General features: G+C 43.9%; 3 protein-coding genes across 14 annotated transcripts; all 3 read left to right on the top strand.

The window, feature by feature from the left end:
- The first annotated feature begins 1383 nt into the window (after positions 1-1383).
- Positions 1384-8490, top strand: LOC307006930 (uncharacterized protein). Of its 6 annotated transcripts, XM_079628465.1 has the most exons (6): positions 1384-1620; positions 2421-2552; positions 2818-2958; positions 7159-7265; positions 7311-7850; positions 7911-8489. In XM_079628465.1, exons 1-6 carry the CDS (start codon positions 1536-1538, stop codon positions 8391-8393), a joined length of 1488 nt encoding a protein of 495 aa, XP_079484591.1. In that variant the 5' UTR covers positions 1384-1535; the 3' UTR covers positions 8394-8489. The 6 variants fall into 6 exon arrangements, with proteins under 6 accessions (XP_079484591.1, XP_079484589.1, XP_079484592.1 ...); XM_079628463.1 differs by having other exon boundaries at positions 7159-7850; positions 7911-8490; XM_079628466.1 differs by having other exon boundaries at positions 7159-8168; positions 8236-8489.
- Positions 8491-10166: 1676 nt separating this feature from the next.
- Positions 10167-14477, top strand: LOC307007898 (uncharacterized protein). Of its 7 annotated transcripts, none has more exons than XM_079630339.1 (6): positions 10167-10713; positions 11514-11645; positions 11911-12051; positions 12310-12416; positions 12462-13364; positions 13432-13705. In XM_079630339.1, the coding sequence occupies exons 1-6, from the start codon at positions 10629-10631 to the stop codon at positions 13432-13434; spliced, it is 1371 nt and encodes a 456-aa protein (XP_079486465.1). In that variant the 5' UTR covers positions 10167-10628; the 3' UTR covers positions 13435-13705. The 7 variants fall into 7 exon arrangements, with proteins under 7 accessions (XP_079486465.1, XP_079486461.1, XP_079486460.1 ...); XM_079630337.1 differs by having other exon boundaries at positions 10477-10713; positions 12462-13046; positions 13107-13685; XM_079630335.1 differs by having other exon boundaries at positions 10250-10713; positions 12462-14477.
- Positions 14478-15671: 1194 nt separating this feature from the next.
- LOC307007923 (uncharacterized protein) lies at positions 15672-18836 on the top strand. The gene is made up of 4 exons (XM_079630401.1): positions 15672-15909; positions 16710-16841; positions 17107-17247; positions 17506-18836. Exons 1-4 carry the CDS (start codon positions 15825-15827, stop codon positions 18738-18740), a joined length of 1593 nt encoding a protein of 530 aa, XP_079486527.1. The 5' UTR covers positions 15672-15824; the 3' UTR covers positions 18741-18836.
- The last annotated feature ends 79 nt before the right edge of the window (positions 18837-18915 follow it).

Raw genomic sequence — 18915 nt, forward strand, 5'->3', positions numbered from 1 at the left:
AGTCTTCTTCTGCATTCTGAAGCATTTGCTACAAAGCATAATAATCACATATTGGTTGTAGACATGATATAGAATTATGTAGTTGAACGATGTTTGATTATACGTCCGTCAAGAATTGTTTTGGGATGATTTTATGTATATAGCTAAGTACTTTATGGCCATGCACGCTTCAAAGAGATGAGCCTAGCTAAAGGAAGAACGTTGTCAACGTTAAGTAGTTTGGAAAAGACTGATTGGTTCAGAGATGGCACAGCTCAAGCCCGACCAAGATGACGGCAGAAGTTGTTTGATCCCAAGACAAAGATCTAAAACAGACCACCACCTTAAGAACCTCTGAACGACCCCAGGGTTGAAATCTCTTAAAACCACAGAGACTGAGACTTTACATATCAAGATTTGTTCTACCCACTTAATTGATAGAAGTGCGAGTTTATTACGTAATATAGAAAATGTGTCTATTCCTTGAATAGTGAGGTCAAACAATACATTTACTGTAGAATCTAGGAAAAAATCTGACCGTGATTAAACCATAAAACCTCATAATTCGTGAAGAAAAACAATTTCTAAAGGTACAGTAGGCCCCCTAAACATTACATCGCTCACACCCAGGTTGCGATTTGCAGGGGGGGATGGGTTTAAGTTACGATCCTATTTCCAGTGGTCTTGATCCATGCACGGCTTTTCAAAATGTCACAAAGCGTTTTGTGATTGTTTTGCATGAGATATTGAAGTTTATAAATGCGTATTTTGGCCCGAGTGGGGCTACGAATTCTTCTAAAATCGGATGAACTGGAGCGCGTCACAGAAATGAACCAAAACTCTATAGGCTACTTGCCTCAGTCACGATGAGAAATATGTCTATAGAAAGCTTGAGTGAACAACTATTCTCTGATTATGTAATCCATATGAAACCATCCATCATTAAATTGTTTTTTATATAACCATGGCTGTGTATTCACTATAGTGGCTGGAAACATTGTTTTCATTCATAATTACTTGCATGGATTTGCATCGCAAATCAATCAGCAATTGAAAAATTCAGATTCAAATTCTAGACATGGCCCTCTGTCTGTGCTGTGTCTCTTGATGTTCAATGCAGATTTATGCCAGCCTCCAGTAGATAACCATTTCCTGGAGAGTTTAGGTGTAGGAGTTTAGTCATAATTACAACTTGTAACTTGTGGTAGAACTCCGACTTGTACCACGTGATCGCTTTACCACCTGACAGATTCATTGGACGTTGATAGTGTTGCCATAAAACGCTCAATCATCTCCTAATTACGGTAATTATCACGACATCCAACCCTAATCAAACACACCTGAACAAGCTAATCAAGGTCTTCAAGATTAGGCTATATTAGAAAGCTACAGGCAGGTGATTTTCATTAGGGTTGGAGTTATTTGTTGTGGGACTTGGCTGATATTTTGATGCAGCAACAGGGTTTTTCTTTGTAGTTTTGTGTTCCTGGCTGTCCACCCCTCCTGACTCACAAATTCAGCACATCTTCTGTTTTGAGAGATTGCAGGTCGAGAGGATGACCGCTCGAGTGTACTGCTCGTTTAGTGCTGTTTTATTGTGTCTGTCTGCATGTTTGAGCACAACAGACGCTGGAGTCGTAGGTGAGAAGTTCTTTTAGCTTCATTACACAGCCCGAAGAAGTGCATAAATAAAGGGCCTAACAAAGTTTGAATTTCGACACAGCTCAGCACGTAGGCTTACAAAAGTACAATACAGACGTCAAGTGGAATTTCAACTTTGTATGTTGGTTTAGTTTTGATAATAAGCTAAGTATAAATATGCAAACTGTCATAAGTTTATGCATTTTTTCATTGTGCAAGTAAAACCCATATAATCACTAATATAGGCATTTTTGTTTAATCTAAAACAAGAACATTAGTGGCTACAAAATTGTTACCAGATGGTTATCAATCCAGAGTTTAAACTTTTGCCTAAAGTTTTTTCGTTTAACAACTTCATAAGCCTACAATATAATATTGGGAGGTAATTCTAACCGATAACTCTGCGTTGTGTATATGTAGTGCGTTCCTATGTTTGCTTTGTTTTCTGTTGAGTAGCCTACTAAAATGCCTAAAAGGTTAATTAGGGTGGTCATGGGGATGGCATAATTTGTGAAGATGTACACCAGTAAATTTGTATACAACATAACTGATGTCCATGTTTTCTATCAGCATTGCACTATTACTCACTCTAGTATAGTGGGGTAGGTTGTAACGGCACTCTCAGTCTTTGAAACTGATTGATGCAGTTTAGTGAAAATGGTAGATTTCTAAGCTACTTTGCAATATTCACACATTTATCTGCTTCAGTTCAAAGTTTGAGACACATTTCTAAAGCTGAATCAAACTATTACAGCACTTCCTGGTCTACCCTAATGATCCTCTTGAATCCTATTCTGTAGTGTCCGGTCAGTGTCCGGCGACGCTGACGGTCGAGCCGTCCCGTCGAGGATGCACTTCTGATAGAGGCTGCTCTGGAGGACACAAATGCTGTCAATTTCCCTGTGGGCCCGCGTGTGTGCCGCCTGTTTTCAGTGAGTTTGAATTAACGATGGAGGCTATCTGTCTTCCAAAAACACTGAAAAAATGTTTTCACTCAGAAATTGCTAGTAAGTTTCGCAAATAATTGCAAAGAAACCGCAAGCAACGCATTGAGCTAAACGTGAAACTATGAAGTATATAGACTGAATATTCCGGTAAAACCTCCTACTATCATCTTATGACAACATTGTTTTTCATACAGTGAATGAGACATTCAGTATTCAGTGATGTGGTTTCTGTCATGTGTCTGCATAACAGCAAAGCCAGGAGAGTGTCCAAGCACAAATTTTGGAGAAGGAGGAATGTGTACCGAGTTTTGTTACTATGACAGTGACTGTCCGAACAATGAGAAATGCTGCAGCAATGGATGTGGACATCAGTGTATGGCTCCATTTGCAGGTATTTGTTATGTTATTAGGGGCCAAGCACTGAAGGTGCGGGCACCTATTGTATCTGTTCCCGTACCAAAAATAATTCTTCTTCTTCTTCCGCTCTGGGAGTCTATGGCAGCCCATAGAACCGATCGCGGGAAAGTTGTAATGGTTTGACATTCGGATAGAGGACAGTCCCAACATTAAATACACCAATTTTGGTGTGTCTAAGTCATTCCCTCTAGCGCCACCAACTGTCCAAAGTTTCACTCATGTTTATTCTAATAACTTTTGAACCACAAGGGCTAGAAACAAAATTCTTTTTTCCTCTGATTCCTGACCTCGTGACGATTCGATTGCACCCAATGACGTCATTTTGCGCCATGAAAAGTTTTCCGCCATTTTGAATTTTCCGAAAAAGCTACTTTTTCGAACTCCTCCTAGGCCGTTGCTCCAATTTCCATGAAAATTGAATCAGATCATCTACAGACCATGCCGACAAAAAGTTATGGAATTCAAGTTGATTCGCTTAGCAATTTTCGAAAAAACCCACAAACAAATTTTACGTAGCGCTTGCGAAAACAGACGTAAGGCTGTATCTCCGCAACGCTTTGTTGGATTCAGACCAAATTTGCCACATGTCATCACAAGCATGACTTGAGGCTACATGCTGCGTTTCGGCGCAGCGCCACCTACTGGTCCGGAGATATGAAAAATGGCTATTTTTGCTTATAACTTCTGAACAGTTTGCCCAAAAATCATCAAATTGGTCTCGTTAGATTCAGGCCAACATGCTGAGTCGACTGATATCCAATTTTACCATGTCGGCCATTTTGGCTGTCGGCCATTTTGAATTTTGTGCTAAAATGCTGTATTTTAAGAACGCATGAATGGATTGTTACGAAACATGGTATGGGTCATCAGCACGATGCCCTGAAGGAGCGTGAGAAGTTTCGAAACAGCGCCACCTTGTGGTCAAAAGTTATAACAACATTTCCAAAAAGGCTAATAACCTTTGAATACATCTGCCTATTGAAATGCCACTGGTCTCAATAGATTCGCTGGGTCACGCTGAGAACATAGATACCAAGTTTGCCATATTTGGCCGAACTTCCTGTCCGCCATCTTGATTTTCAGTCAAAACCTACTTTGTCGAACTCCTCCTAGACCGTTTGTCCGATTTTCACCAAAATCGAATCGTATCATCTCCACACTGTACCGACAAAAAGTTATGGAATTCGTGTTGATTCGTCAAACCGTTCTCAAATACCGCGCAAACAAATTTTACGTTGTGCTACAGCTACAGATTTAGTGCAAAAGTACTACATCGCCCATAACTCCTAGAGTCCGTTTGTCCTAGACTCAAGTGTCTCACACCACTGTGATCCCTGGCTCAAGGCGGACAAAATGGCTATCTCCAATTTCGATTTAGGCCAGAAAAATTTTCTGCTATGTCGAATTTTGTCCAAAACCTACTTTTGCAAACTAGTCCTAGGTTTTTCACCAGATCGGAACCAAACCAGTCTAGGACATTTCTCTGGACTCTCTAGATCAATAAATATCGAAAAAAAAGTTGAACTTTTGCATTTGGGTGGCTGTAACAGGGTCATTTAGAAAAGGGGCGTGGCAAAATACACTAAAAAGCCTATAAATCCCATATGAAAATTCAGAACTTCACCAAAATTGATGAGCATATGTGTCAGAACATGGTGAGGAAGCATGCAGAGTTTCATGGAGATCGGACCATAGGTGGCGCTGTAACTGGCAAAAAGCCTTCAATCTTATTAGGGGTTCAAGCATGAAATGCTGAAACCCTATTGTAATTAAGGATTCGTAAAACGCATCGTGCAGGCCAAACCGTAAGGCCTAGAGACGTGAAACCTGGCCAGATGGTAGGCCTCAATTTGGGGACAACCTATCAGAGTATGACCCCGAATGGCCCATAGGTGGCGCTACAGCAACCAAAAGTTCAAAATTGATCATAGCTCTTAGACCGTTTGTCCCAGGATCAAGTGCCCCAAATCGTTGGAATCCTTGGCTCAAGGCGGACAAAATGGCCATCTCCGATTTCGATTTAGGCCAGAAAAAATTTCTGCTATGTCGAATTTTGTCCAAAACCTACTTTTGCGAACTAGTCCCTGGTTTTTCGCCCGACCGGAGCCAAACCAGTCTAGGACATTTCTCTGGACTCTCTCGATCAATAGTTTTTGAAAAAAAGTAGAATTTTTGCATTTGGTTGGCTATAACAGGGTCATTTGGAAAATGGGCGGGGCAAAATACAGTCAAAAGCCTATAAATCCTAAACAAAAACTCAGAACATCACGAAAATCGCTGAGCATATGTGTCATGACATGGTGAACAAGCGTGCCGAGTTTCATGCAGAGCAGACCATAGGTGGCACTATAAATGGCAAAAAGGTTCCCTTATTATTAGGGGCCAAGCACTGAAGGTGCGGGCACCTATTGTATCTGTTCCCGTACCAAAAATAATTCTTCTTCTTCTTCCGCTCTGGGAGTCTATGGCAGCCCATAGAACCGATCGCGGGAAAGTTGTAATGGTTTGACATTCGGATAGAGGACAGTCCCAACATTAAATACACCAATTTTGGTGTGTCTAAGTCATTCCCTCTAGCGCCACCAACTGTCCAAAGTTTCACTCATGTTTATTCTAATAACTTTTGAACCACAAGGGCTAGAAACAAAATTCTTTTTTCCTCTGATTCCTGACCTCGTGACGATTCGATTGCACCCAATGACGTCATTTTGCGCCATGAAAAGTTTTCCGCCATTTTGAATTTTCCGTAAAAGCTACTTTTTCGAACTCCTCCTAGGCCGTTGCTCCAATTTCCATGAAAATTGAATCAGATCATCTACAGACCATGCCGACAAAAAGTTATGGAATTCAAGTTGATTCGAATTACCGTTCTCGAATACCGCGCAAATAAATTTTACGTAGCGCTTGCAAAAACAGACGTAAGGCCGTATCTCCACAACGCTTTATCGGATTCAGACCAAATTTGGTACATGTCATCACAAGCATGACCTGAGGCTACATGCTGCGTTTCGGCGCAGCGCCACCTACTGGTCCGGAGATATGAAGAATTTATATTTTTGCTTATAACTTCTGAACGGTTTGTCCAAAAATCACAAAAGTGGTCTCGTTAGATTCAGGGCATCGTGCTGAGTCGACTGATATCCAATTTTCCCATATCGGCCATTTTGGCTGTCGGCCATTTTGAATTATGTGCTAAAATGCTGTATTTTATGAACGCATGAACGTATCGTTACGAAACTCAGTATGGGTCATCAGTACAACGCCCTAAAAGTACTCAAAAATTTATGAGACAGCGCCACCTTTTGGTCAAAAGTTATAATGAAATTTCCAAAAATGCTAATAACTTTTGAATAAATTTGCCTATAGTAATGACACTGATCTCAATAGATTCCTTGGGTTATGCTGAAAACATAGATACCAATTTTGCCATAGTCAGCCAAACTTCCTGTCCGCCATCTTTATTTTCTTTTAAAACCTACTTTTTCAAACTCCTCCTAGACCGAACGTCCGATTTTCACCAAAATCGGATCGTGTCATCTCCAGACCGTGCCGAGTAAAAGTTATGGATTTCGTGTCGATAGACAAAACCGTTTTCGTATACCGCAGTGGCAAAGTTGAGGCATGATGCCAAAATGACTATTCAGGCTTTATATCTGCAATGCCTTGACATATTGACACCAAACTTTGTATGTGTCATTGTCACTTCACTCTGACCACATCACATCAGTTTCGTAACTGCGCCAGCTATTGGTCAAAAGTGATAATCATATTTTTAGTTATTGTATGTGATTTTTCAACCATTTTGCCAAAATTCATCTTCAAATGTCTTTAATTGCTCTTTGCTGCAGTGGGTCTCACACTCCCAGCCACTTTGGCATGTCTTGTCGTCTTGCTTGCGCTTGGCCCCGGTGATTGCTGCTTGCAGCTATATTTATATTAGTGTTTGGGTCAGCTTCCTCGTTATTTCCGTTTGTCTTGTTTTCTAATAAATTTTTCTCAATGTAAAAAGTATTCAGCCAATAGCATGGTTTCAAGCACAGAGTGGCTTTACAAAATTGACAGATGATGATTAAAATTTAAAAAGAGTAAAACTTGCTATTTGGGTTTTGTGCTGTATCTGAGACTGAATGCCGGTAAATGGACTGACTAAAGTTGACTATCTGTATCCATCCAGTGAAGCCTGCAGCCGGACCTCCGAAGCCTCCAGTGAAGCCTGCAGCCGGACCCCCGAAGCCTGCAGCCGAACCCCAGAAGCCTCCAGTGAAGCCTGCAGCCGGACCTGTGAAGCCTGCAGCCGGACCCCCAAAGCCTGCAGCCGAACCCCAGCAGCCCCCAGTGAAGCCTGCAGCCGAACCCCAGCAGCCCCCAGTGAAGCCTGCAGCCGAACCTCAGAAGCCTCCAGTGAAGCCTCCAGTGAAGCCTGCAGCCGAACCTCAGAAGCCTCCAGTGAAGCCTGCAACCGAACCTCAGAAGCCTCCAGTGAAGCCTCCAGCCGAACCTCAGAAGCCTCCAGTGAAGCCTTCCGTTGAACTGCCTGAGCCTGAACCGGAGCCTTCCGTTGAACTGCCTGAGCCTGAACCGGAGCCTTCCGTTGAACTGCCTGAGCCTGAACCGGAGCCTTCCGTCGAACTGCCTGAGCCTGAACCGGAGCCTTCCGACGAACTGCCTGAGCCTGAACCGGAGCCTTCCGACGAACTGCCGGAGCATGGGCCAGAGCCTTCCGTCGAACTGCCGGAGCATGGGCCGGAGCCTTCCACTGAACTGCCTGAGCCTTCCGTCGAACTTCCGGAGCATGGGCCGGAGCCTTCCACTGAACTGCCGGAGCCTTCCGATGAACTGCCAGAGCAGCCTGCAGCTGAACCTCCGGTGAAGCCTGCAGCCGAACACCCAAAGCCTCCAGTGAAGCCTGCAGCCGAACCCCCGAAGCCTCCAGTGAAGCCTGCAGCCCAACCCCCGAAGCCTCCAGTGAAGCCTGCAGCCGAATTCCCGAAGCCTCCAGTGAAGCCTGTAGCTGAATTCCCGAAGCCTCCAGTGAAGCCTGTAGCCGAATTCCCGAAGCCTGCAGCCGAATTCCCGAAGCCTCCAGTGAAGCCTGCAGCCGAGCTTCCAAAACCACCAGTGAAGCCTGCAGCCGAATTCCCGAAGCCTCCAGTGAAGCCTGTAGCTGAATTCCCGAAGCCTCCAGTGAAGCCTGCAGCCGAATTCCCAAAACCTCCAGTGAGGCCTGCAGCTGAATTGCCCAAGCCTCCAGTGAGGCCTGCAGCTGAATTGCCCAAGCCTCCAGTGAGGCCTGCAGCTGAATTGCCCAAGCCTCCAGTGAGGCCTGCAGCTGAATTGCCCAAGCCTCCAGTGTGTGCTGAAAACTGTCACCAAACTCACCCTTATGGCCAATGTCCTGGCCATAAGTAATGTGGCTATGCATGCAGGTAACTGTGCTGATTTAACCATTGGATGTATGGTATATTTGCCCTGTTATAACCAAATAAATCTCAGACTTTTAAGACTACTTCCTCTTTTCTTTTTTTAAGTGGGAAAACAAAGTTGGTGTTTTTGGTATGCCAGTGTTAGTTTGGCTGTTCTCACATAATGGGTCATTGGAATTCGTGCTTTAGGAATGCACAAGTTCCCCTACCCAAGACCCCCTACCCAAAACCCCCTACCCAAGACCCAAACACACGCAAAACAGTTTCAAAGAGGCTAGCAATAGCAAGCTAGGTTTGAACGTGTAATATCCCACCCTTCAAAGCCATGCCTCCTTCAAAACGCATGAATCCACAAAGCAGAGTCTGCAAAGTGTCACGAGACGATAGACTGTTAAGTTGCCTCTTGTCTCAAAACACATAACATTACAGCGATAATGAACGTAAACCACTTACAGTGCTCTAGTTGTACCATCTGACTGATGTAGATTAATTTCGCCGTTATTAGTGTTGACATGGAAAAGCATAAATCCAAGTCTGAATCCGAATGCAATGATTGGACGAACATATTTTTTTAAGGGGTGGTTCTGAGAACTTTACAGAAGATATGTTCTTAATTTTCAAACACTTCTAATATTGATTGCTATCAGGATGTGAAGAGTTTCAATCAGTATTGCCTATTGACCAATAGTCTTCTTCTGCATTCTGAAGCATTTGCTACAAAGCATAATAATCACATATTGGTTGTAGACATGATATAGAATTATGTAGTTGAACGATGTTTGATTATACGTCCGTCAAGAATTGTTTTGGGATGATTTTATGTATATAGCTAAGTACTTTATGGCCATGCACGCTTCAAAGAGATGAGCCTAGCTAAAGGAAGAACGTTGTCAACGTTAAGTAGTTTGGAAAAGACTGATTGGTTCAGAGATGGCACAGCTCAAGCCCGACCAAGATGACGGCAGAAGTTGTTTGATCCCAAGACAAAGATCTAAAACAGACCACCTTCATAAGAACCTCTGAACGACCCCAGGGTTGAAATCTCTTAAAACCACAGAGACTGAGACTTTACATATCAAGATTTGTTCTACCCACTTAATTGATAGAAGTGCGAGTTTATTACGTAATATAGAAAATTTGTCTATTCCTTGAATAGTGAGGTCAAACAATACATTTACTGTAGAATCTAGGAAAAAATCTGACCGTGATTAAACCATAAAACCTCATAATTCGTGAAGAAAAACAATTTCTAAAGGTACAGTAGGCCCCCTAAACATTACATCGCTCACACCCAGGTTGCGATTTGCAGGGGGGGATGGGTTTAAGTTACGATCCTATTTCCAGTGGTCTTGATCCATGCATGGCTTTTAAAAATGTCACAAAGCGTTTTGTGATTGTTTTGCATGAGATATTGAAGTTTATAAATGCGTATTTTGGCCCGAGTGGGGCTACGAATTCTTCTAAAATCGGATGAACTGGAGCGCGTCACAGAAATGAACCAAAACTCTATAGGCTACTTGCCTCAGTCACAATGAGAAATATGTCTATAGAAAGCTTGAGTGAACAACTATTCTCTGATTATGTAATCCATATGAAACCATCCATCATTAAATTGTTTTTTATATAACCATGGCTGTGTATTCACTATAGTGGCTGGAAACATTGTTTTCATTCATAATTACTTGCATGGATTTGCATCGCAAATCAATCAGCAATTGAAAAATTCAGATTCAAATTCTAGACATGGCCCTCTGTCTGTGCTGTGTCTCTTGATGTTCAATGCAGATTTATGCCAGCCTCCAGTAGATATCCATTTCCTGGAGAGTTTAGGTGTAGGAGTTTAGTCATAATTACAACTTGTAACTTGTGGTAGAACTCCGACTTGTACCACGTGATCGCTTTACCACCTGACAGATTCATTGGACGTTGATAGTGTTGCCATAAAACGCTCAATCATCTCCTAATTACGGTAATTATCACGACATCCAACCCTAATCAAACACACCTGAACAAGCTAATCAAGGTCTTCAAGATTAGGCTATATTAGAAAGCTACAGGCAGGTGATTTTCATTAGGGTTGGAGTTATTTGTTGTGGGACTTGGCTGATATTTTGATGCAGCAACAGGGTTTTTCTTTGTAGTTTTGTGTTCCTGGCTGTCCACCCCTCCTGACTCACAAATTCAGCACATCTTCTGTTTTGAGAGATTGCAGGTCGAGAGGATGACCGCTCGAGTGTACTGCTCGTTTAGTGCTGTTTTATTGTGTCTGTCTGCATGTTTGAGCACAACAGACGCTGGAGTCGTAGGTGAGAAGTTCTTTTAGCTTCATTACACAGCCCGAAGAAGTGCATAAATAAAGGGCCTAACAAAGTTTGAATTTCGACACAGCTCAGCACGTAGGCTTACAAAAGTACAATACAGACGTCAAGTGGAATTTCAACTTTGTATGTTGGTTTAGTTTTGATAATAAGCTAAGTATAAATATGCAAACTGTCATAAGTTTATGCATTTTTTCATTGTGCAAGTAAAACCCATATAATCACTAATATAGGCATTTTTGTTTAATCTAAAACAAGAACATTAGTGGCTACAAAATTGTTACCAGATGGTTATCAATCCAGAGTTTAAACTTTTGCCTAAAGTTTTTTCGTTTAACAACTTCATAAGCCTACAATATAATATTGGGAGGTAATTCTAACCGATAACTCTGCGTTGTGTATATGTAGTGCGTTCCTATGTTTGCTTTGTTTTCTGTTGAGTAGCCTACTAAAATGCCTAAAAGGTTAATTAGGGTGGTCATGGGGATGGCATAATTTGTGAAGATGTACACCAGTAAATTTGTATACAACATAACTGATGTCCATGTTTTCTATCAGCATTGCACTATTACTCACTCTACTATAGTGGGGTAGGTTGTAACGGCACTCTCAGTCTTTGAAACTGATTGATGCAGTTTAGTGAAAATGGTAGATTTCTAAGCTACTTTGCAATATTCACACATTTATCTGCTTCAGTTCAAAGTTTGAGACGCATTTCTAAAGCTGAATCAAACTATTACAGCACTTCCTGGTCTACCCTAATGATCCTCTTGCATCCTATTCTGTAGTGTCCGGTCAGTGTCCGGCGACGCTGACGGTCGAGCCGTCCCGTCGAGGATGCACTTCTGATAGAGGCTGCTCTGGAGGACACAAATGCTGTCAATTTCCCTGTGGGCCCGCGTGTGTGCCGCCTGTTTTCAGTGAGTTTGAATTAACGATGGAGGCTATCTGTCTTCCAAAAACACTGAAAAAATGTTTTCACTCAGAAATTGCTAGTAAGTTTCACAAATAATTGCAAAGAAACCGCAAGCAACGCATTGAACTAAACGTGAAACTATGAAGTATATAGACTGAATATTCCGGTAAAACCTCCTACTATCATCTTATGACAACATTGTTTTTCATACAGTGAATGAGACATTCAGTATTCAGTGATGTGGTTTCTGTCATGTGTCTGCATAACAGCAAAGCCAGGAGAGTGTCCAAGCACAAATTTTGGAGAAGGAGGAATGTGTACCGAGTTTTGTTACTATGACAGTGACTGTCCGAACAATGAGAAATGCTGCAGCAATGGATGTGGACATCAGTGTATGGCTCCATTTGCAGGTATTTGTTATGTTATTATATTAGTGTTTGGGTCAGCTTCCTCGTTATTTCCGTTTGTCTTGTTTTCTAATAAATCTTTCTCAATGTAAAAAGTATTCAGCCAATAGCATGGTTTCAAGCACAGAGTGGCTTTACAAAATTGACAGATGATGATTAAAATTTAAAAAGAGTAAAACTTGCTATTTGGGTTTTGTGCTGTATCTGAGACTGAATGCCGGTAAATGGACTGACTAAAGTTGACTATCTGTATCCATCCAGTGAAGCCTGCAGCCGGACCTCCGAAGCCTCCAGTGAAGCCTGCAGCCGGACCCCCGAAGCCTGCAGCCGAACCCCAGAAGCCTCCAGTGAAGCCTGCAGCCGGACCTGTGAAGCCTGCAGCCGGACCCCCAAAGCCTGCAGCCGAACCCCAGCAGCCCCCAGTGAAGCCTGCAGCCGAACCCCAGCAGCCCCCAGTGAAGCCTGCAGCCGAACCTCAGAAGCCTCCAGTGAAGCCTCCAGTGAAGCCTGCAGCCGAACCTCAGAAGCCTCCAGTGAAGCCTCCAGTGAAGCCTGCAGCCGAACCTCAGAAGCCTCCAGTGAAGCCTGCAACCGAACCTCAGAAGCCTCCAGTGAAGCCTCCAGCCGAACCTCAGAAGCCTCCAGTGAAGCCTTCCGTTGAACTGCCTGAGCCTGAACCGGAGCCTTCCGTTGAACTGCCTGAGCCTGAACCGGAGCCTTCCGTTGAACTGCCTGAGCCTGAACCGGAGCCTTCCGTCGAACTGCCTGAGCCTGAACCGGAGCCTTCCGACGAACTGCCTGAGCCTGAACCGGAGCCTTCCGACGAACTGCCGGAGCATGGGCCAGAGCCTTCCGTCGAACTGCCGGAGCATGGGCCGGAGCCTTCCACTGAACTGCCTGAGCCTTCCGTCGAACTTCCGGAGCATGGGCCGGAGCCTTCCACTGAACTGCCGGAGCCTTCCGATGAACTGCCAGAGCAGCCTGCAGCTGAACCTCCGGTGAAGCCTGCAGCCGAACACCCAAAGCCTCCAGTGAAGCCTGCAGCCGAACACCCGAAGCCTCCAGTGAAGCCTGCAGCCCAACCCCCGAAGCCTCCAGTGAAGCCTGCAGCCGAATTCCCGAAGCCTCCAGTGAAGCCTGTAGCTGAATTCCCGAAGCCTCCAGTGAAGCCTGTAGCCGAATTCCCGAAGCCTGCAGCCGAATTCCCGAAGCCTCCAGTGAAGCCTGCAGCCGAGCTTCCAAAACCACCAGTGAAGCCTGCAGCCGAATTCCCGAAGCCTCCAGTGAAGCCTGTAGCTGAATTCCCGAAGCCTCCAGTGAAGCCTGCAGCCGAATTCCCAAAACCTCCAGTGAGGCCTGCAGCTGAATTGCCCAAGCCTCCAGTGAGGCCTGCAGCTGAATTGCCCAAGCCTCCAGTGAGGCCTGCAGCTGAATTGCCCAAGCCTCCAGTGAGGCCTGCAGCTGAATTGCCCAAGCCTCCAGTGTGTGCTGAAAACTGTCACCAAACTCACCCTTATGGCCAATGTCCTGGCCATAAGTAATGTGGCTATGCATGCAGGTAACTGTGCTGATTTAACCATTGGATGTATGGTATATTTGCCCTGTTATAACCAAATAAATCTCAGACTTTTAAGACTACTTCCTCTTTTCTTTTTTTAAGTGGGAAAACAAAGTTGGTGTTTTTGGTATGCCAGTGTTAGTTTGGCTGTTCTCACATAATGGGTCATTGGAATTCGTGCTTTAGGAATGCACAAGTTCCCCTACCCAAGACCCCCTACCCAAAACCCCCTACCCAAGACCCAAACACACGCAAAACAGTTTCAAAGAGGCTAGCAATAGCAAGCTAGGTTTGAACGTGTAATATCCCACCCTTCAAAGCCATGCCTCCTTCAAAACGCATGAATCCACAAAGCAGAGTCTGCAAAGTGTCACGAGACGATAGACTGTTAAGTTGCCTCTTGTCTCAAAACACATAACATTACAGCGATAATGAACGTAAACCACTTACAGTGCTCTAGTTGTACCATCTGACTGATGTAGATTAATTTCGCCGTTATTAGTGTTGACATGGAAAAGCATAAATCCAAGTCTGAATCCGAATGCAATGATTGGACGAACATATTTTTTTAAGGGGTGGTTCTGAGAACTTTACAGAAGATATGTTCTTAATTTTCAAACACTTCTAATATTGATTGCTATCAGGATGTGAAGAGTTTCAATCAGTATTGCCTATTGACCAATAGTCTTCTTCTGCATTCTGAAGCATTTGCTACAAAGCATAATAATCACATATTGGTTGTAGACATGATATAGAATTATGTAGTTGAACGATGTTTGATTATACGTCCGTCAAGAATTGTTTTGGGATGATTTTATGTATATAGCTAAGTACTTTATGGCCATGCACGCTTCAAAGAGATGAGCCTAGCTAAAGGAAGAACGTTGTCAACGTTAAGTAGTTTGGAAAAGACTGATTGGTTCAGAGATGGCACAGCTCAAGCCCGACCAAGATGACGGCAGAAGTTGTTTGATCCCAAGACAAAGATCTAAAACAGACCACCTTCATAAGAACCTCTGAACGACCCCAGGGTTGAAATCTCTTAAAACCACAGAGACTGAGACTTTACATATCAAGATTTGTTCTACCCACTTAATTGATAGAAGTGCGAGTTTATTACGTAATATAGAAAATGTGTCTATTCCTTGAATAGTGAGGTCAAACAATACATTTACTGTAGAATCTAGGAAAAAATCTGACCGTGATTAAACCATAAAACCTCATAATTCGTGAAGAAAAACAATTTCTAAAGGTACAGTAGGCCCCCTAAACATTACATCGCTCACACCCAGGTTGCGATTTGCAGGGGGGGATGGGTTTAAGTTACGATCCTATTTCCAGTGGTCTTGATCCATGCATGGCTTTTAAAAATGTCACAAAGCGTTTTGTGATTGTTTTGCATGAGATATTGAAGTTTATAAATGCGTATTTTGGCCCGAGTGGGGCTACGAATTCTTCTAAAATCGGATGAACTGGAGCGCGTCACAGAAATGAACCAAAACTCTATAGGCTACTTGCCTCAGTCACAATGAGAAATATGTCTATAGAAAGCTTGAGTGAACAACTATTCTCTGATTATGTAATCCATATGAAACCATCCATCATTAAATTGTTTTTTATATAACCATGGCTGTGTATTCACTATAGTGGCTGGAAACATTGTTTTCATTCATAATTACTTGCATGGATTTGCATCGCAAATCAATCAGCAATTGAAAAATTCAGATTCAAATTCTAGACATGGCCCTCTGTCTGTGCTGTGTCTCTTGATGTTCAATGCAGATTTATGCCAGCCTCCAGTAGATATCCATTTCCTGGAGAGTTTAGGTGTAGGAGTTTAGTCATAATTACAACTTGTAACTTGTGGTAGAACTCCGACTTGTACCACGTGATCGCTTTACCACCTGACAGATTCATTGGACGTTGATAGTGTTGCCATAAAACGCTCAATCATCTCCTAATTACGGTAATTATCACGACATCCAACCCTAATCAAACACACCTGAACAAGCTAATCAAGGTCTTCAAGATTAGGCTATATTAGAAAGCTACAGGCAGGTGATTTTCATTAGGGTTGGAGTTATTTGTTGTGGGACTTGGCTGATATTTTGATGCAGCAACAGGGTTTTTCTTTGTAGTTTTGTGTTCCTGGCTGTCCACCCCTCCTGACTCACAAATTCAGCACATCTTCTGTTTTCAGAGATTGCAGGTCGAGAGGATGACCGCTCGAGTGTACTGCTCGTTTAGTGCTGTTTTATTGTGTCTGTCTGCATGTTTGAGCACAACAGACGCTGGAGTCGTAGGTGAGAAGTTCTTTTAGCTTCATTACACAGCCCGAAGAAGTGCATAAATAAAGGGCCTAACAAAGTTTGAATTTCGACACAGCTCAGCACGTAGGCTTACAAAAGTACAATACAGACGTCAAGTGGAATTTCAACTTTGTATGTTGGTTTAGTTTTGATAATAAGCTAAGTATAAATATGCAAACTGTCATAAGTTTATGCATTTTTTCATTGTGCAAGTAAAACCCATATAATCACTAATATAGGCATTTTTGTTTAATCTAAAACAAGAACATTAGTGGCTACAAAATTGTTACCAGATGGTTATCAATCCAGAGTTTAAACTTTTGCCTAAAGTTTTTTCGTTTAACAACTTCATAAGCCTACAATATAATATTGGGAGGTAATTCTAACCGATAACTCTGCGTTGTGTATATGTAGTGCGTTCCTATGTTTGCTTTGTTTTCTGTTGAGTAGCCTACTAAAATGCCTAAAAGGTTAATTAGGGTGGTCATGGGGATGGCATAATTTGTGAAGATGTACACCAGTAAATTTGTATACAACATAACTGATGTCCATGTTTTCTATCAGCATTGCACTATTACTCACTCTAGTATAGTGGGGTAGGTTGTAACGGCACTCTCAGTCTTTGAAACTGATTGATGCAGTTTAGTGAAAATGGTAGATTTCTAAGCTACTTTGCAATATTCACACATTTATCTGCTTCAGTTCAAAGTTTGAGACACATTTCTAAAGCTGAATCAAACTATTACAGCACTTCCTGGTCTACCCTAATGATCCTCTTGAATCCTATTCTGTAGTGTCCGGTCAGTGTCCGGCGACGCTGACGGTCGAGCCGTCCCGTCGAGGATGCACTTCTGATAGAGGCTGCTCTGGAGGACACAAATGCTGTCAATTTCCCTGTGGGCCCGCGTGTGTGCCGCCTGTTTTCAGTGAGTTTGAATTAACGATGGAGGCTATCTGTCTTCCAAAAACACTGAAAAAATGTTTTCACTCAGAAATTGCTAGTAAGTTTCGCAAATAATTGCAAAGAAACCGCAAGCAACGCATTGAGCTAAACGTGAAACTATGAAGTATATAGACTGAATATTCCGGTAAAACCTCCTACTATCATCTTATGACAACATTGTTTTTCATACAGTGAATGAGACATTCAGTATTCAGTGATGTGGTTTCTGTCATGTGTCTGCATAACAGCAAAGCCAGGAGAGTGTCCAAGCACAAATTTTGGAGAAGGAGGAATGTGTACCGAGTTTTGTTACTATGACAGTGACTGTCCGAACAATGAGAAATGCTGCAGCAATGGATGTGGACATCAGTGTATGGCTCCATTTGCAGGTATTTGTTATGTTATTATATTAGTGTTTGGGTCAGCTTCCTCGTTATTTCCGTTTGTCTTGTTTTCTAATAAATCTTTCTCAATGTAAAAAGTATTCAGCCAATAGCATGGTTTCAAGCACAGAGTGGCTTTACAAAATTGACAGATGATGATTAAAATTTAAAAAGAGTAAAACTTGCTATTTGGGTTTTGTGCTGTATCTGAGACTGAATGCCGGTAAATGGACTGACTAAAGTTGACTATCTGTATCCATCCAGTGAAGCCTGCAGCCGGACCTCCGAAGCCTCCAGTGAAGCCTGCAGCCGGACCCCCGAAGCCTGCAGCCGAACCCCAGAAGCCTCCAGTGAAGCCTGCAGCCGGACCTGTGAAGCCTGCAGCCGGACCCCCAAAGCCTGCAGCCGAACCCCAGCAGCCCCCAGTGAAGCCTGCAGCCGAACCCCAGCAGCCCCCAGTGAAGCCTGCAGCCGAACCTCAGAAGCCTCCAGTGAAGCCTCCAGTGAAGCCTGCAGCCGAACCTCAGAAGCCTCCAGTGAAGCCTGCAACCGAACCTCAGAAGCCTCCAGTGAAGCCTCCAGCCGAACCTCAGAAGCCTCCAGTGAAGCCTTCCGTTGAACTGCCTGAGCCTGAACCGGAGCCTTCCGTTGAACTGCCTGAGCCTGAACCGGAGCCTTCCGTTGAACTGCCTGAGCCTGAACCGGAGCCTTCCGTCGAACTGCCTGAGCCTGAACCGGAGCCTTCCGACGAACTGCCTGAGCCTGAACCGGAGCCTTCCGACGAACTGCCGGAGCATGGGCCAGAGCCTTCCGTCGAACTGCCGGAGCATGGGCCGGAGCCTTCCACTGAACTGCCTGAGCCTTCCGTCGAACTTCCGGAGCATGGGCCGGAGCCTTCCACTGAACTGCCGGAGCCTTCCGATGAACTGCCAGAGCAGCCTGCAGCTGAACCTCCGGTGAAGCCTGCAGCCGAACACCCAAAGCCTCCAGTGAAGCCTGCAGCCGAACACCCGAAGCCTCCAGTGAAGCCTGCAGCCCAACCCCCGAAGCCTCCAGTGAAGCCTGCAGCCGAATTCCCGAAGCCTCCAGTGAAGCCTGTAGCTGAATTCCCGAAGCCTCCAGTGAAGCCTGTAGCCGAATTCCCGAAGCCTGCAGCCGAATTCCCGAAGCCTCCAGTGAAGCCTGCAGCCGAGCTTCCAAAACCACCAGTGAAGCCTGCAGCCGAATTCCCGAAGCCTCCAGTGAAGCCTGTAGCTGAATTCCCGAAGCCTCCAGTGAAGCCTGCAGCCGAATTCCCAAAACCTCCAGTGAGGCCTGCAGCTGAATTGCCCAAGCCTCCAGTGAGGCCTGCAGCTGAATTGCCCAAGCCTCCAGTGAGGCCTGCAGCTGAATTGCCCAAGCCTCCAGTGAGGCCTGCAGCTGAATTGCCCAAGCCTCCAGTGTGTGCTGAAAACTGTCACCAAACTCACCCTTATGGCCAATGTCCTGGCCATAAGTAATGTGGCTATGCATGCAGGTAACTATGCTGATTTAACCATTGGATGTATGGTATATTTGCCCTGTTATAACCAAATAAATCTCAGACTTTTAAGACTACTTCCTCTTTTCTTTTTTTAAGTGGGAAAACAAAGTTGGTGTTTTTGGTATGCCAGTGTTAGTTTGGCTGTTCTCACA

The sequence above is a fragment of the Phoxinus phoxinus genome (genome assembly GCF_949152265.1).
Source record: "Phoxinus phoxinus genome assembly, chromosome: 1".
Taxonomy (NCBI): domain Eukaryota; kingdom Metazoa; phylum Chordata; class Actinopteri; order Cypriniformes; family Leuciscidae; genus Phoxinus; species Phoxinus phoxinus.